A 15,696-nucleotide genomic window follows, 5' to 3' on the forward strand; every position below is an offset into this window, starting at 1 on the left:
ATGATGGGCGGCTCGACACTAGTAGCGACAGCGGTTTTGGTCCTCGCTGGATCCTTCTCTTTCGATGCGATTTTCGCACACGAGGAGCACGATGCACACTACTGGCAGCACATGGCACACGAGCTGCTGTTCGAGAAGAAGGATTACACCATGCAGAAGATTGTAATTATTGCCCACTCGCGGTTTAGACAGTTGTTAGGATAGTTATAGGACACATTTACACTAAACCAGTTAGTGACCAGTAGTGAATAGTGAAGCACTTTCTATCGTTAATCGGTATTCTATGCTGTGACTCAAATCAATGGAGCATGCCGCGTTACTTCTGTAAAGAATGAAACTAGGCAGCCGCTTATCAATCCGACACCGAAGAAGACATCGATAAGGAGTGTGGCGCAAGATTAACGCCAGATTGCCTATTATCGCGATTAGTGGACGAAGATATGAAACCATTCATAAAAGTTCGAACAGAGGCCACAGACAGAAAAAAACGAGCTAGAGCAATCAATCAATCAATGACCAGCGGCCACTTGATCCAGTGTTAAGTCCAAGCCGACCCAGCTGGTTGATAACAGTGTTCCCACAACGTTTTCTCTATCTGATCGGCAGACTTCTCTGATGGAACTGATACTGGCCGTGGCCGGTATCAAGTGGCTATGTTCGGTAGCTTACAGCTGTTACTGCGTGATGCACTTCGTAATCAGTTGCAAGTGTTTCTTAAAAGTTGAAAACAAATAGAAAAAGGATACAAAATGTTGGAGTGCTGTAGCTAGCGACACTTTGTATCATTTCGGTCATATAGTCCCAGTGGTGAGCCTATTGGCACCATTCCGCATTTTTTTAAATTTATATGACCAAATCGATACACGGTGCCATTGGCAAACCGGTCGTCTAATTTGCGAAAGGTGCAGGATATGAATCTGTGAGCCACAAGTAAACCAATATAAATTGAATCAGTATTTGAATTTCTAAAGGGTTCACCTGAAACTTTTGAACATTATTATTTAACATTACATTCTTTTAAACTCTGTGTGCTATCAGTCAATGCTAATTAAAGACTTACACTCTAAAGTAAATTTTACTGCATTTCATATATGACTTATCTCGTTTCATATTACTCGCCAAACCAGTGTAATTCTTTCGTACATTGTCTTTAGTTTAGTCTTTGAATCGATAGCCCGTAGTTGTGCTTTAAATCTGATGTGATTTGTTTCCCTTATACTCTCTTTTTCCACATGGCTCTGTATCGGTCCCATACATCACTTTGACTGCTTCCTCTATTATTTGCGCCGTTCGACCGACGGCCACCTAACACCGTATGAACAGAACATTGCCAAGAACATCATGGTGTTTGTCGGAGCCGGCATGTCCCAGACAACGGTCACAGCCGCCCGCTCCTACAACGGTGGAGACAACGCCACGCTGGCCTTCGAGGAGCTCAAGTGGAGCGGCAATGCTCGGGTAAGGATAGTTTCTCGGGAAGGCTTCGCATTCCGGGGTGGGCATATTGGTGGGCTTTAATTCAGAGTTGGGCTCGACGTTTGCTTGGCACTCTACTAAATTCTGCTGCCATTGTCATAAGAAAACCGGAAGGAGATCCGCAAACTAGTTTAGCTGAACAAGGCAAGGCTTTAATAAATGGTTTGTTCAAAAGTACGTTGATGTTGGGTTGTGAAATGGATTATATCCTTTTCTACGATTCGCTCCACGCTTTTGACCCGCAACATTACCAACCCCCTACTGCGCTCCTCGGCTTCAGCACTTTGCCTTGTGCTTACCGTACTTATTAGCAACAATCAAGGGAAATTAATAATGATGATTTTTTGGGCCAGTCCGGTTGAAGCGAAAAAACAAATGTGCGCCCGAAGGTCACAAAGCAAAACCGGACCGCCTCACCGGACGGCGGTGACCTCGCCGCGGAGCATATTTTTCCCTTCTTTAATTTCGTCAGCCGCTCCGTTGCCGTTGCCAGCCGGAGCTCGGTCATGCTCGGTGGACCGCAAAAAGAAGAAACACGGCGTGTGCAACATGATTACCGGTTCTGGACCGAGGACCATCGTAAGATATCCAGGCGGTCCGCGTGATGACGGGTGAGACTCGGGCGGTCGGTAAAGCTGCGTTTGCGTGGCCAACCGGGTCTGGGCCTGGCGGCCGAAGCCCCGAGGCCGAAAACACGGTGATGACACCTTTTTGGGGAGTCGGAGCGATACCAGAACCCCGGGTATTGATTGGGAGCGTATGGTACCGAGTCCACGATTCGTCCGTGTGGGAAGAGTGGATCCATTTTCCCGGCCCAGCACCGACGCGAACTAAGGAGTTGGAGGGTAATAAATTGGCAACTTAGTTCGGCACTTCGCACGGAACTACCCTTCGGTGTTCGAAGGGTGTTCCATACTGGCCACGCCGAAGAGACAAAACATCCACCCCCCGGATTCCCAGGGTTTGAAAGTGGCCGGCGGGCGGGCTGCGGGGGCATCGATTGGTTTTTCTTGCCACTTTTCCGATTGTTTATTTACCGATTTACGAGTTTTTCCACTTCTTTCTCTTCCACCAACGGTAGACATACTGTGTCGATAGCCGCGTCCCGGACAGCGCCTGTGCCGGGACGGCCTTCCTGACCGGCGTCAAGTCGAACCGGGGCACGGTGGCCGTGGACCCGACGGTCAACCGGGGCGACTGTACGCTCGATCCGGCCAAAAAACTCGCATCGATCGCCAAATGGGCCCTCGAGGCGGGCAAAGCTGTCGGTAAGTCGAAGCGGGGATGACTGGCCGGAAGCTCCCGGTTGAGGCGTGATTTATCGTGATTCAATCGTTTTCGCTTTGGTTCAATTAAATTTTTTATCGTTACGCCTCAGACAAACGTGGCACGTTTCTGTCGGGTTCCTCTGTTCCTGAAGCGATATCTGTGTCGCGCAATTGAAAATAGTCCGTCGTATCGGGCTGCCACGCTGTAAGGTTAAGCTCGGATTCTAAATCCGGAACGGCCAAAACCGTATCGACTTGCGCATTCCGTGCCGCGTTTTATTTTTGAAATGAAAATCGTCCGTTGCAGTTAGATTTTCTGTGGTCCCATATTGTCTAGTGGTTAGGATATCCGGCTCTCACCCGGAAGGCCCGGGTTCGATTCCCGGTATGGGAAAAGCAATTTTTTTCATGTTTAATGTAACTTGTGTAATAACTCAACGACTGCCCATTAAGTTGGTAGTAGATTTTATTACTGTCTTCTCGTCTTCAAAAAGATATCAAAACAAAACATTAAGCAACAATGTTTTTTTTGTCCACATTGAATAATTCACAGACTAATGGTTTCATGATTTTTCTTTTCCTTCTGTGATGTCTTTGTGGTTAAATTCACAGAATTGAAATAAGTATTTAATTGATAAAATAGATCTTATAATAAAGCAGCTTTAAAATAAGTGGCAACTTTGTTGTGTGTTACACACTCATTTATTATCACGCTAAAAGCAATTTAAGTAATTAGAAAAGGAACAGTAATTAAAATATTAGAGTACCCCAAACAACAAGAATACCTTCTACACAACACTTCTGGTGCCTCTTTGAAAACTCTAATTTTTCATGCGAAGAACATCAAGATAAGGCTGGAAAACTTTGCCTCTCGGTTGATCCTGATGTGGCCTTAACAAATTACTGTAGCTTTCGGCCCCCTTCCCGCCAAGAAGGCCCTCTAAACTCTCCACTAAACTCGCTCCAACTTGCAGGATTCGCGACAACTTCCCGCGTCACTTCCGGCTCGAACGCGGCCCTCTACGCCAACAGCCCGGACAGCCGGTGGGAAAGCGATGCGGATGTGACGGGGGCCGGTTGCAGTCCTACCAACGTCCCCGACATTGCCCATCAACTGATTCACGGAGACATTGGCAAGCATTTCAAGGTACGACGGTGCCAACCGAACGCAGAACGGAAGAGAGAGACTAAACTTTCTACACTTTCCATCATCGTCGCTTCGCGGCGCGAACTTCGTTTCCGGTTTCCAGGTCATACTCGGTGGCGGACGAAAGCAGTTTCTTCCCACAACCGAAACGGACGCTTCCGGCAACCGTGGGCTGCGAACCGATGGCAGCAACCTCATCAGCGAGTGGCAACAGTCGAAGGGTGCCGGAGTGAACGCCACCTACATCACGAGCGTGGTGCGTAATTTGAATTTTCCCATTTTTATTTCATTTCCCACTTCGACACTTCCAGCCATTCCATTGATTTCCCTTTCGCCACAGTTGGAGTGGTGCCACCACCACCGTGCCCAATCCGTGGTGGATGGGCGGCTTTTTCCCGGGAAAACCCTCGCGGCTAAGTAAAGCCCCGAATGAAACACTCCTTTAACAGCTGCCGCCCCGTGAACCGGGTTAGAGATTCGAAGTCCTATTTTTGGAAGCGTGAGAATTTATGCCACTGATGTGATTCCAGTGAGCGCCTATAAATTACCGGCTCACCGGCTTGAAGAATGTGTTTGTGTAGTGAATTCCTGCACACACAGACGTTTTGGGCTGTGTTTTGTTGTTTGTTTGTTGCTCTGTTGTTTGACGGTATTGTAACGAACGTGTACGCAAGAATGATTAACTGTTTTATGTTGTTGTTGGCACAGCATAGTTTCAACAACTCATGCTTGATGTTGCTTCAAAATGTGAACAGTACCAGGTAGATTAGCTGCACACTATTTTGGTGTGTCAACCCGGCCTTGGAGATTTGGTTGGACCACAGATGCTACAGACAGAAATGCGTCTCTTGAACCAACATTTCAAGTTCTTCTCATTCTATTCTTCACCTTCACGCACAATTTACATTTAATTACATTTAATTTTCCATAATGTTGGTATTACTTACTTTCATTGTCATTCATTACTGGAATAACTGTAATGAGTTTCTGAAATTGTGGACGTTTCCTATAGGAAATTCTGACTCACTGAAGGACTAACCGTAGTTTATGTAACACCCTTTTACTTCATTTAGAAATCGTAAGAGTTATGTGAACTTGATACGGCTCTTCACATTAATTCAAGAAGAATTTTATTGACAATCAGAGTTGAAGTCGTATCGGTACCAAAGTTAACTCACTCGATACAACAACAAAATTGAAGGACACTTTTGGGTCTTGCGTTGCCTTCTGTGCGATGTAAAAGAGAAGTAGAATGTCAGTAGACCTGTCGGATGCGTGAGGATGCATTTCTGAAGAATCATAAAAATCATCATTCATTATATGAACTGGCTTCGGAATGGGAAAACCTGACCAATAACTTTTAATAGCGACTGGTGCTAAGTTGCGACCATAAAATCAAAGTACATCGAATGCACTGGACGCTGGACAACTTGCAAAACCCCAGCCCGTCACCATAAATCAGTACCATAAACGGTGATTTCGCAGATGCTTAATCCATGCCGCCCGAACTCCGGGCGATAGGAGCGAGTTGGCACTTTGGAGGCACCAACGAAGCAAGTAATTGGTAAAGCAAAACTATTTAAACCCAAACGACGGGAGGTCGATGATTTATTGGCCGATAAAATGCACCATGCACCGCCTGGCCCGTTTGACATGCCACTTGCATCTCAATTTGTGCGACCTTCGGACACTGTCCACCGGCCGGCGGTCCAGCTGATGGATAGACAGAGTGAGCGGCAGTAATCAAGGTGAAAGCGATATACGGCGCTGACTCACAGTTGGCAAATATTGCACCAAATGTGCATCGGTGGGCCAGATTCCACCTCTTCCGTGGTGATGAAATAAAACGGGAAAAACTGAAACGAAACGAAAAGTTTGAAAATCGAGCTCAACGGAACATTCCGCCGGATGCACACGGAACGTACGCTTCGGCTGGTCGGTCGGCCGGCCGGACCGGATGCGGAGGATAGTTGTGATTTGATTTATCACCCCGTATGCGCGGCCGGCAGTGTAAAATGGCTGATATAAATCATTCGGCAAAACGTCAATTGCGATCCATGAATTGGCCCCAGCGCCAAGCCAATCCTTGTTTTCGCCGTTCGTTTTATGGGCGAGGAAGAGCGGCTGGTGGGGTGGGGACGGTAGGCACGGGGTCGCCTTGGGCGCGTAACACGTCTCGGGAGGAGCAAGGCGACGAGCCAAGCGCGAACCACGGGCCAAAGATTTTTCATCGCCAGGAACACCGTTCTCGTTCGTCCCGCGCACGGTGGGCGCTTTGCGTTTTTACTGATTGGCACAAATAGATAAATAAAATAAGTGAAAAATAAAGCAGTAGGGATTTTTTTATTAGCAATGACAATGGTTTTTGGAATTTCAACGAACAAATGGCATTTTACTGCAACGCAGGTTGCATTTCTCATTATGTTACTTTTCTCTTAAACTGCAATATGATAAATTATACAAACACGTTCAGTTCATTTTTAATAGGTTCACAATTATTGCTTTACGCAATAGGTTCCAGGTATGGAAACGCAATAGGTTCCAGCAGTGATTGGAACTAACGTTCTCATTGGAACTAGCTAAACGGTACAATTCGACCAGAAAGCAAGAGAAAAAGCAAAGGAAACGGAAACAAAAGTCAAGTTAATCTAACTAAGGACCTTAACAAACTAAGCAACTATTATACAAAAAATCTACACATTAATCAGGATGAGAGAAGATCAATACAAAGTTCAGATTTATAGTCAAACAACCTTAATATCTCATTTTCAAAACCATTTGTAAATTTGACCAGCTCTCTAGTGACGCGGCCCCATTGTGATTCTCCCCGCGGCAGGCACCGGGACACGTATTGCGGCACAGAAAAAAGCGGCCGCCTTTGCTTTGCCGGCGTAATCGGTGCATCGGCCAACATTGCCAACTCGGCCGACCTCGGCTCCGTGTTCGATTTTGCGTGCACTGCAACCGGATTGCAGTTCTACAAACACACGCTCCGGACGCTCTTCTTCTGCTGCAGCCGCCGTTCAAACGCCGATCGTCCCTCCTGGGCCCCCGGGGAAACTCCGCCAGAACCGACCTCGAAGCCCGAAGAAGCCCAACCGGAGCTTGGAACCGGATCGTGTCGGGTGCGAAACGCGTTTTCTTGGCCGCACAGACCACAGAGAGAGAGAGTGAGAGAGGTCGATAAAAAGACTCGATTCTTGATCGTCGTCGCTGATTATGCTCCGAGTTTGGAGTTTTTATTTCCACTCGTTCCTCGGTTACCTTGCACCAGCGTCTTTCGGGCATTCGCCAAAAATTTCGCAATCACAAACGCGGTCACGTCCCAATGTTGTGGCCTCCGTCTTTACTGTCAATCATTCGGCGCGGACAAGAGATTCTGATCAAACTCTCCTCGCAGCGGGATCGGCCGGCATTTATTTGGCATTTCATTTTAACGGCCTCGATGCCGATGCCGTCCGGCCGAAAAACGTTTATTTCTTTATCTCTGAAGAGGTTCAGCAATTAACTGAAATTTTAATTTATTGTTATCTGCTTTCATTTCTGTGGTGCTAGCCTTTACGAGACGGTCAATCTTTTACGGGATGGCTTTCGGGAATTAGCATTGCACTAATTCGCATTCCGCACACTCATCCGAAAGCGAAATGAAGTGTGATAAAAACCTGCAACTTATGGAAACTCTTCCGGATTATCTTTCTCCGATTATTCTCTTTATTACCCAGTGACCCGGGATAATCCGCCGGTTTTGGGCACTGTTAATCCGCTTGCCGGAGCAGTCGGCGCGAAACACGGTCCCAATTTTTCCACTAACCCAACATTCCAACATTGCGCCTCGTTTGCGCTGCGCAAACGATGGCGAATTCATTAAAATTGATCATCGTCATTAATTAACGGTATAAAAGTCGGCGGTCGGTTGACCGCCTAGCCGGGGCCGTTCGCGCCCCAAACCGCAACTTTTATTGAGACATAAAAATCTCGTCGTCTGCATGGGGTTCGTGATTTGGCCACATGTGGCCTGCGATGAGCATTGGCCCGTAGCATTTTTGTGCAACGCTCAGAGCACCTGGTGCATCCCGGGCGTGTTGTCCCGAGTTCACCTGCGGAGGTAACGGGGCCAATGCTCATCGACCGGGGCAACGGGGCCCTGTGGCAAAGGGATTAGGACACGGCAAACCGATTAAAGAGCCGAAGCACAAACACACAAATGCCCTCGCACACATGGGAAGGTGTGAACCCGAACCCGCTGCCACACCGCTGGAAACTAATCGTACTTTGGTCGCCCGAGAAAATTGCGACAACGAATCGATTTCGATTTCGCCAACAACCGCCGGTCAGCAAACGCGTGCGAAAGTGAAACGAAAAAACACAATCTCAATCGCAGCACACCGAATGGCGAATTGCAGCACGGCTAATGGCAGTACGGCCGTAGAAGGGACAGACAATTCTTTTAAAGGGTTTTCGCAAATCCTTTCGCCAGAAGCAATCTGCACACGGGGCCAATTAAAGTTGAGCGCCCGGGTGTGCCGAGGTTGCAAACTGTGTTTTGTGTGTGTTTTCGCGGAATGTGGGACAGTTTTGTGCCGAAAAAGGACGAGCAAAGCCACGGCCGGTGTGTGAGCTCCGCTATGCTTCACAATCACAATAAAGGGCTTTATGGTGAATGGAGAATCTTGATTGCATATCAGAAGCGGTTGCCGCGAATAATTAGAAATTCGTATCGTATCTTTAATATCGCATCGCCCTGGTTCGCACTCATGTTTCTCACCCTCGCCCAAGGATGGGGCCTTGTTTTGCCTACAGCAACACCGGACGATTAAAGCGGAACACTCGGCCACACCGTTGCTCTCGTGTTGCTCATCAATTTAAATTAAAAAATTAAAGGTTTCGCAAGAACGTTTCGTTAATAACGCTTCGGCCAACAGTTCCCGCAACTCGTGCGTCGTTGTGAATTGCGTAACCCTTGACGAAACAAGGATCGAAACATGCTATCAGTGTTTTAGTCAGCAGTCTGAAAGTCTTAACCCTAAAGCTTATTTTGAGTTTAAGAATATCGCTTAAAGTCACCCAAGTGTAAACAAACTATTGGTGCGGTTGGGAATTCTAACTATTATTGTTTAATTTATTTCAACACATTGAGCCATAAATTGAAGGCTCAATTGTACTTTCGAGTACTGAGTGGAAGGATACGAAACCCGATGAGAAAGCCGCTAGGATGGTCAAGCTAATGGTACCACGCTAACGTTTCAAATACACAGATTCTCATTAAATACTGACCTGCCCCATCTTCTTTTGTATTTTAGAAAACAGCTGCCAGAGAACCAGATGAGTTTTTGCATAATTTGGAACCTTTGTAATCCTTTGGATGCCAACTCAGTTGTACTGATTTACTGTCCAACTGACATACTTGAAATCTAGTACTTGACTAACGATATCTTACGATGGTTGTTATTTACCAAAGATACCATTTAAATGTTAATTTATCAAATTGAATGAACAGTTCGAGTCCTAGTATATTACCAAGCAAAGTAATCAGTTACAGACAACATCTTGGAATGATAACCGTCTTAAATATGGTCTGAAGTACTGTGACATCTCTTTGTTGGGACAATTCGAAAGCCCACCATAACTTGATGAAAGAAGTAATCATTCGTAATGCAAAACGTGTTATTGGTCAAGATTTCACCCCTCAACATGGTAATTCTCCAAATCACAAGGCACTAAAACGATGATATTGAAGTATAAAACCCTTTTCTAAAGTGGCCTTCCTCAGGGACGAAAACTTTTTGACAATATGGCCAGATTAACTTGTATCACGTTGTCTGCGTCGAATGGCTGTGCATATCATGACCCCGGTAAAAGGGACCTATTAGCTTTCTATATAATGTTTTAGTTGAACTTTGATGTTTTCGTTTTAGTTGACTAATAGATATGTTATGGTGGTTATTACATGTTTTGGTTATACAAAAAATTCGACTGTCTTTTTCGTTTTATCGATTACCGTGTCTTTTTTGTAATTTTTTGTTCATTCCCTGTTATTTCTACCTTCTACATCCATATTTATGGCCTATTACGTGTACTTCGTTCGTACTGGAAATGTTTTTTCTGTCAGCATTTGAACTCTCATAACATAATTAGTGTTTCGATGGTGAGATTGCCGTACAAAATCTGGGCATAATGCTATTGTTTTATTGAAACTCTCAGTCACGCCGTCTCAATAAAGTTGTAGGTCGATCGTAGCGAGGGCCATTTCCGGTTATTACTGCACCACATTTAGCATCACGGCATCCGCGTGATCGCTCCCACTTCAAATTCGTCCATCCACTTCCGCGACTAAGCACAACTTGTCTCTGCTTCTCGACCGTGGCGGGATCTAAATTTTAATCACAATTTTAAATATTTATTAAATTCTCTTCGCTGCCGGGCGCGGTTCCACCCTCGGTTCCGCGCTGGAACAATTGTTGCAATTTTCATACAACAACCCTCCTGCACACTGAAGAAGGGACGCTATCTGCTTCGGTCGCCCGGCGGCCGCAAGTGCTCGAAAGAGACACTGCCGCTCGCTGCCGAAGGACACGTCCCTTCGGAAGCGGAAAGTCCTGCCAGTAACACCCAGCAGGGAATAGGCTGCCTTAGGGAGCGGTCTCTGCTCTCCCCCCCACGACAACCGGTTGGTTGTTTAATTTGATTTTCAATCCCATTTAGAGGCAATATCGCCTCGCTTGTTATCGTCCTGTCCCATGCTATTTACTGGGACGCCGGAGAGTTTACACAAGGATTGCTAACTTTTGTACGAAGTGGCATGCTGTCGATGCTGGTGTGTGTGCGAGTGTTTGTTAATGGCACCGACGCTACAGATAGCTTCTTCCGGTGAAGTTGTCGTTCTTTGTGTGCCGAACAAAGACCGAACAAAACTTTCGGAGGTTCCGGAAGAGAGGAAAGCCCTTTAATCAGTCGGGCTGATATTTTTGATTAAGGTTTCTGATACTATCGTGTGGTTTGTTATATTTTCTTGCTTTTCATCGTGCAACCCTAAACAATCTCATTCTCACGTTTTATTCAAAATAATAAATATGAGCACCGAACCGCAGGAAATAAGGTGTGTTGCCTCATTTTCCTAGCCGTACTGAGTACCAATGATTTCTATTGTTCGCTTTGTAGATTGTGGACCACTTTTACAATTTATTTGACTATGTTACCACAACCGCATCAATTTAATAGTTTTAAGATAGGCTCAAATTGTTAATGAAACTATAACTAATTAATTACCGGATCAATCGGAGAGACGGATCGAATAACAATTTTTAAACAGAAATAAAACGCTTTTCCTGTACTTTTCTACGCCAACAGGATGAGCTCGGAAAGCTGGACACTTCGAAGATCGACTATCTGCTCGGTCTGTTCGACTACGACCATCTGCCGTTCAGTACGGACTTTGCCGGCCAGGAGGGTGCGGTGACTCCTCCCCTGGTGCGCATGGTCCACTACTCGCTCGAGATGCTCCAGAAGCCGGCACACACCGAGGGGTTCCTGCTGTTCGTCGAGGATGGCAACATCCAGCGGGCGCACCAACAGAACAAGGCTCGCAAGGCGCTGGAGCAGGTTCGCCACTATGCCGGGGCCTTCAACATGGCCAAAATGATGGGCAGCGAGCAGGACACCCTGTTCATCTCGATGAACGACGTCGGCAGCACGCTGACCCTTCCGGGCTATCCGGCCCGTAACTCCGACATCGTGTCCGCCCCGGCCGGAACCAGCGATGCCGACGCGTTGCCCTACCTCGGGCTGAGCTACGCCAGCGGGCCCGCTCACTCCACGTTCTACCGCACCGCTACCGGTCGCCTCGATCCGGTCACGGTGCTGGAAGGGATGGCCGACCCGCACGAACGAACCTGCCCGGCGTCCGTCCCACTGTCGGCGGGGGTTGACGGGGGTGAAGATGCGACCGTCTTTGCCGCCGGCCCTTGGGCTTTCATGCTGTCCGGCGGCTACGAGCAGCACTTTATCGCGCACACGATCGCATTCGCATCCTGCATGGATGGAGCATGCGACGGGGCCACCACGATGACCCTTTCTGTGGCCGCCCTGGCGACGGTTGTCCTGGCCAAACTATTCTCTTAAATGGCCAAACAAAAACACGGGTTTTTTGGTTGCCAAAATCATGAGGCCAAACTCCACTTTAACATTAATTCGGCAACCCAGTTCGGCGACGATGAAAGTGTTCAAATAGGCTAGCTTCATCCGGCACAACGGCCAGTAACTAACGGGAAGGATAGAATAAAAAACAATTTTCAAAGTACCTTCGTTTCCCTTCTGCTAAATATAATAATTGATAATATTAGTAACAATCTGAAATACGCAGATTTTCTATAGAAAAGTTTGCTTCTTTCTGAGAAAATGGTAGCTTGGTTCGCTTTCGAAAACATTCATGGTCAACATGAACAACATTCAAACATTCAAGTAGCTATTATGGAGTGTAGTTTTATTTTTGAATTGAAATCACGAATGTTGAACCACGAAATATTACCTGAATTGAGAACTTTTCGGGTTTTTTTTAATGAAATAGTTCTTTTGCTGGTTGGTGTTGAAAACGGAAAGCAACATAATTTGAAACAAGTCACAAAAAATGTATAAAAGAAGTGTTCGTGGGTTGAGTTTTTATTTTCTACGTACAAAAAGTATTGCAATTGCAATTGCTCTAATTGGCGTATAATGGCAGAGGTGCCAACGAAGATCAAGACATACCAACATATCCGTTCAAATATCCCGTAAAATAGCGCAAATATAGCCGAACAAACATTTTTTATTGATTGATGATTGAGGGTATTGATGGGTATTATTTGGTTATCTCTGTTGTAACCATAGTTTGAAAAAACTTTTGAAACATACGAAAAACTGTCGGAACCTTCCATACAAAAGCTGTAAGAAGTGGCGTTGGGAATGAAAGGTTTTGTGGGATTAAAAAGCTTCACCTCATGGTTTTCGCCTGAAACTGCCACTTGAGGACTCTTAATATTATAGACTATTATATTGAGGCCAAAACTGACCATCATGTCTTTGTTTTATTACAATGTTGCGATTGTAGTTCGTTAATGGTTCGTGGTGCAGTAAGCGTACCATAAATGTCCACAGGTCTCCAATCTCGTATGGCTTGCTTCAGCGCGATGATGAAAAGGAGACAAGCTAGGGCATCCCTTTTGGCGCAATCCCTTGGATTGCTTCTAATGCATTGGAAAAAATCAATCTGTGGATGGTCCATACAAAACTGGAAATCATCAACCACAAAACAAAAATGTTGTAAGGGGTCAAATTGAGAGAACCGTGGTAGTCATTAAGATCCTCACTAAAAGGAAAATATGTGTGAATCATTCAAACTTTATTTTTCTTTAACTGGCAATGGGGGATTACCAGCAATGCTTAAATGAACCACAATCCCGCTAACGACGAATGCTACCCAGTGATGTGTTTGGCGTCAGGGTAATCAATTTAAATTCATTTGATTCAACCGACCCAACATAAGTCCCACGATGCAGCATTCGAACGCAACCGTCCTCCGAAAACCTGTTCCTTTTCCACCGACTTTACGCAAAGCTCGTTTTCCTGCGTCGTCAAAAACTTGTTCTGCCACCATCATCATCATCATTGCCATCATCGCCATCATTCGTACCGTTCCTTCTTCTCGTGCGCCGCTTTCATTTCATTTTCTGCCCGGCGTCCGGTGGCCACCAATAACAAGGCCACCTCCACCTTTGGCCCTCCTTGGGAAGGACGAAGAATCGAACGAATCGATAGCGGAAAGTTCTGACTACCCAGGAAAAGGAAGTAAGTACGCTGCCCAATTTATCTTTGTCCGCTCGCCAGTAATCGGATTGGTCCGCAGTAAACCCGAAGCTCCGCCCTACCTTCGGCAGGTACGATCGGACCCGAACGAAAAGGGCCCGAACGCCCGAAGTAATCGGCATCCGAAAGCAGCCCGAAGCGGACACGAACTTCGGATGTCGTTTTTTTTCTTTTGTATTATAGAGGGGATCGATAATCTGAAATCGGCTTCACTTGACGTGATCTCCCGTTTTGGACGCTATTTACCATTCATTTCACATTAAAATGCTAATTTTCTTATGTCCCCCCTCATCATGGCGGGTGTTTGTCTGGATGATGACAACATTTCCATGCCAAGTAGTTGAAAGTTAATTTAGGAATTCAATTACACCAACAGGATAAATGTTGTTTTCCAAAACTCAAACTCTGTTCAATTACATGCAAAACGAGTTGCGTTTGCCTTTAGAACGATGTTCGTGGAGCAACCCTTGGCTGATTTTAGTTTTCTCGACCGCACATGCGCATTTGGTCTTCGCTCTGGCTGAGTTGCTTTTACAGTACTGTACTTTTCGACATTTTACTGCCGCATCGGAAGTAGTTTTCGTGCCGTGGGCGAACTGAAAGTTTTGCGACTAGTTTTAATATCTTAGCTGGGCTTCACTAGTAGGCTCGTTAGGCGAATACCGTTTGTAACATCTTCAGGCCATTGGGAATCTCGGTGGTGCGTCCCATTTAAAACGTCGCCCAAAGTACCGATGAATTCATACGAAACAATCGATGGATTGCAGTAAAGCGTTCTTTATCATTTATAATACTTATTTAAAGTGTTGTGTGTGGGAGTCTTTGCCAATGGGGATAAAACAATTTGCCAATTAGGGCATTAAGATTTTTACAAAACAAATAACACAAGCAAAGAATAGAACAATAAAAGTATATCCGATATGTGAGAATCATCACTACTTTTTTTGTAAAGTCTTAAGAACAATATTGAAATCTACTAACACTGCTTGATCATTTATATAACGGTAGGGATGTGTGTAGCCAGCCCGATATGTTCAATGACCCGAACTACCGAACTATCGAATAACTCGTATGCCTTAAATGATCTATTTTATGGCAGAAAAAGAATTATTAATTAATAAAATATATAAAACAAATTCTTCTGAAAAGTGTATCGCGTCTCTTGTACATAAAAACGACTGTTGCATTAGTTACAAGACTTTTTCCGTTCGTCATGAAAAAAAACTTGAGACGCACTTCGTAAGTATAAGACGAACTCACCGAGACGTTCAATTAGAAACACTCTATACAAATAGTTTGTTATGTGTTTTAAATACATACCCACACTTTATTTCACTCAACAAAATACTTTACCACCTAATGGTATTTTGATTTAAAATTTTGTTGAGTAAAATAATCAACAAAATGCCCATTTTCTCTACAGCAACGCCTCGGTGAGTTCTGCAAGGTTCATACGCACCCAACTTTGTTGGCTGCACAGAATATTATGGATGAGAGAAAACATGTTCACAAACGTTTTTAATGCTTAAGTTTGAACTTTCAGCAACGGAGACTAACTTCATCTGCTATTACTTATCAAATTAAAGTAATGCTCAGAATACTTAGGCAAACGAAACGTGCGTTTCGTTATATTGGTCCATAATTTCGCGAGACCCGACGAGTTCGACAGTTGGCGAAGATGAACCTACAGTTTAAAAGAGGCCACCAATAAACATTATTCGCGAAAAATGTTACTGAAATGTTACGATTTATAGGGTTTAGTTGATCGATTTATAGGGTTTAGAGTAAGAAATTGTAGAATTGATCCTTGAAAAAATGTTCCTTCGCTTTGATCAAAACTTTTCCATCATTTTTAGTACCTCAAATTACCCAGTAAATTATCTTTGGCGCTACGAAAAAATCCGTAATGTGGCAACAAGCCAATGGAATTGTATGCACATGTTGAACTAGTACAGCGTTATCTATTAC

General features: G+C 45.1%; 1 protein-coding gene and 1 non-coding gene across 2 annotated transcripts; both read left to right on the top strand.

Annotated features, from left to right (window-relative positions):
* On the top strand, positions 1–12,009 carry LOC128266945 (membrane-bound alkaline phosphatase-like). Its single transcript, XM_053003735.1, has 6 exons — positions 1–162; positions 1,324–1,458; positions 2,558–2,744; positions 3,719–3,891; positions 3,995–4,147; positions 11,239–12,009. The coding sequence occupies exons 1-6, from the start codon at positions 1–3 to the stop codon at positions 12,007–12,009; spliced, it is 1,581 nt and encodes a 526-aa protein (XP_052859695.1).
* Trnae-cuc (transfer RNA glutamic acid (anticodon CUC)) lies at positions 3,067–3,138 on the top strand. Its single transcript has one exon. It is a non-coding gene; the product is annotated as a tRNA-Glu (tRNA).
* Positions 12,010–15,696: the final 3,687 nt, after the last annotated feature.

The sequence above is a fragment of the Anopheles cruzii genome, chromosome 2, assembly GCF_943734635.1.
Source record: "Anopheles cruzii chromosome 2, idAnoCruzAS_RS32_06, whole genome shotgun sequence".
In the NCBI taxonomy this organism is placed as follows: domain Eukaryota; kingdom Metazoa; phylum Arthropoda; class Insecta; order Diptera; family Culicidae; genus Anopheles; species Anopheles cruzii.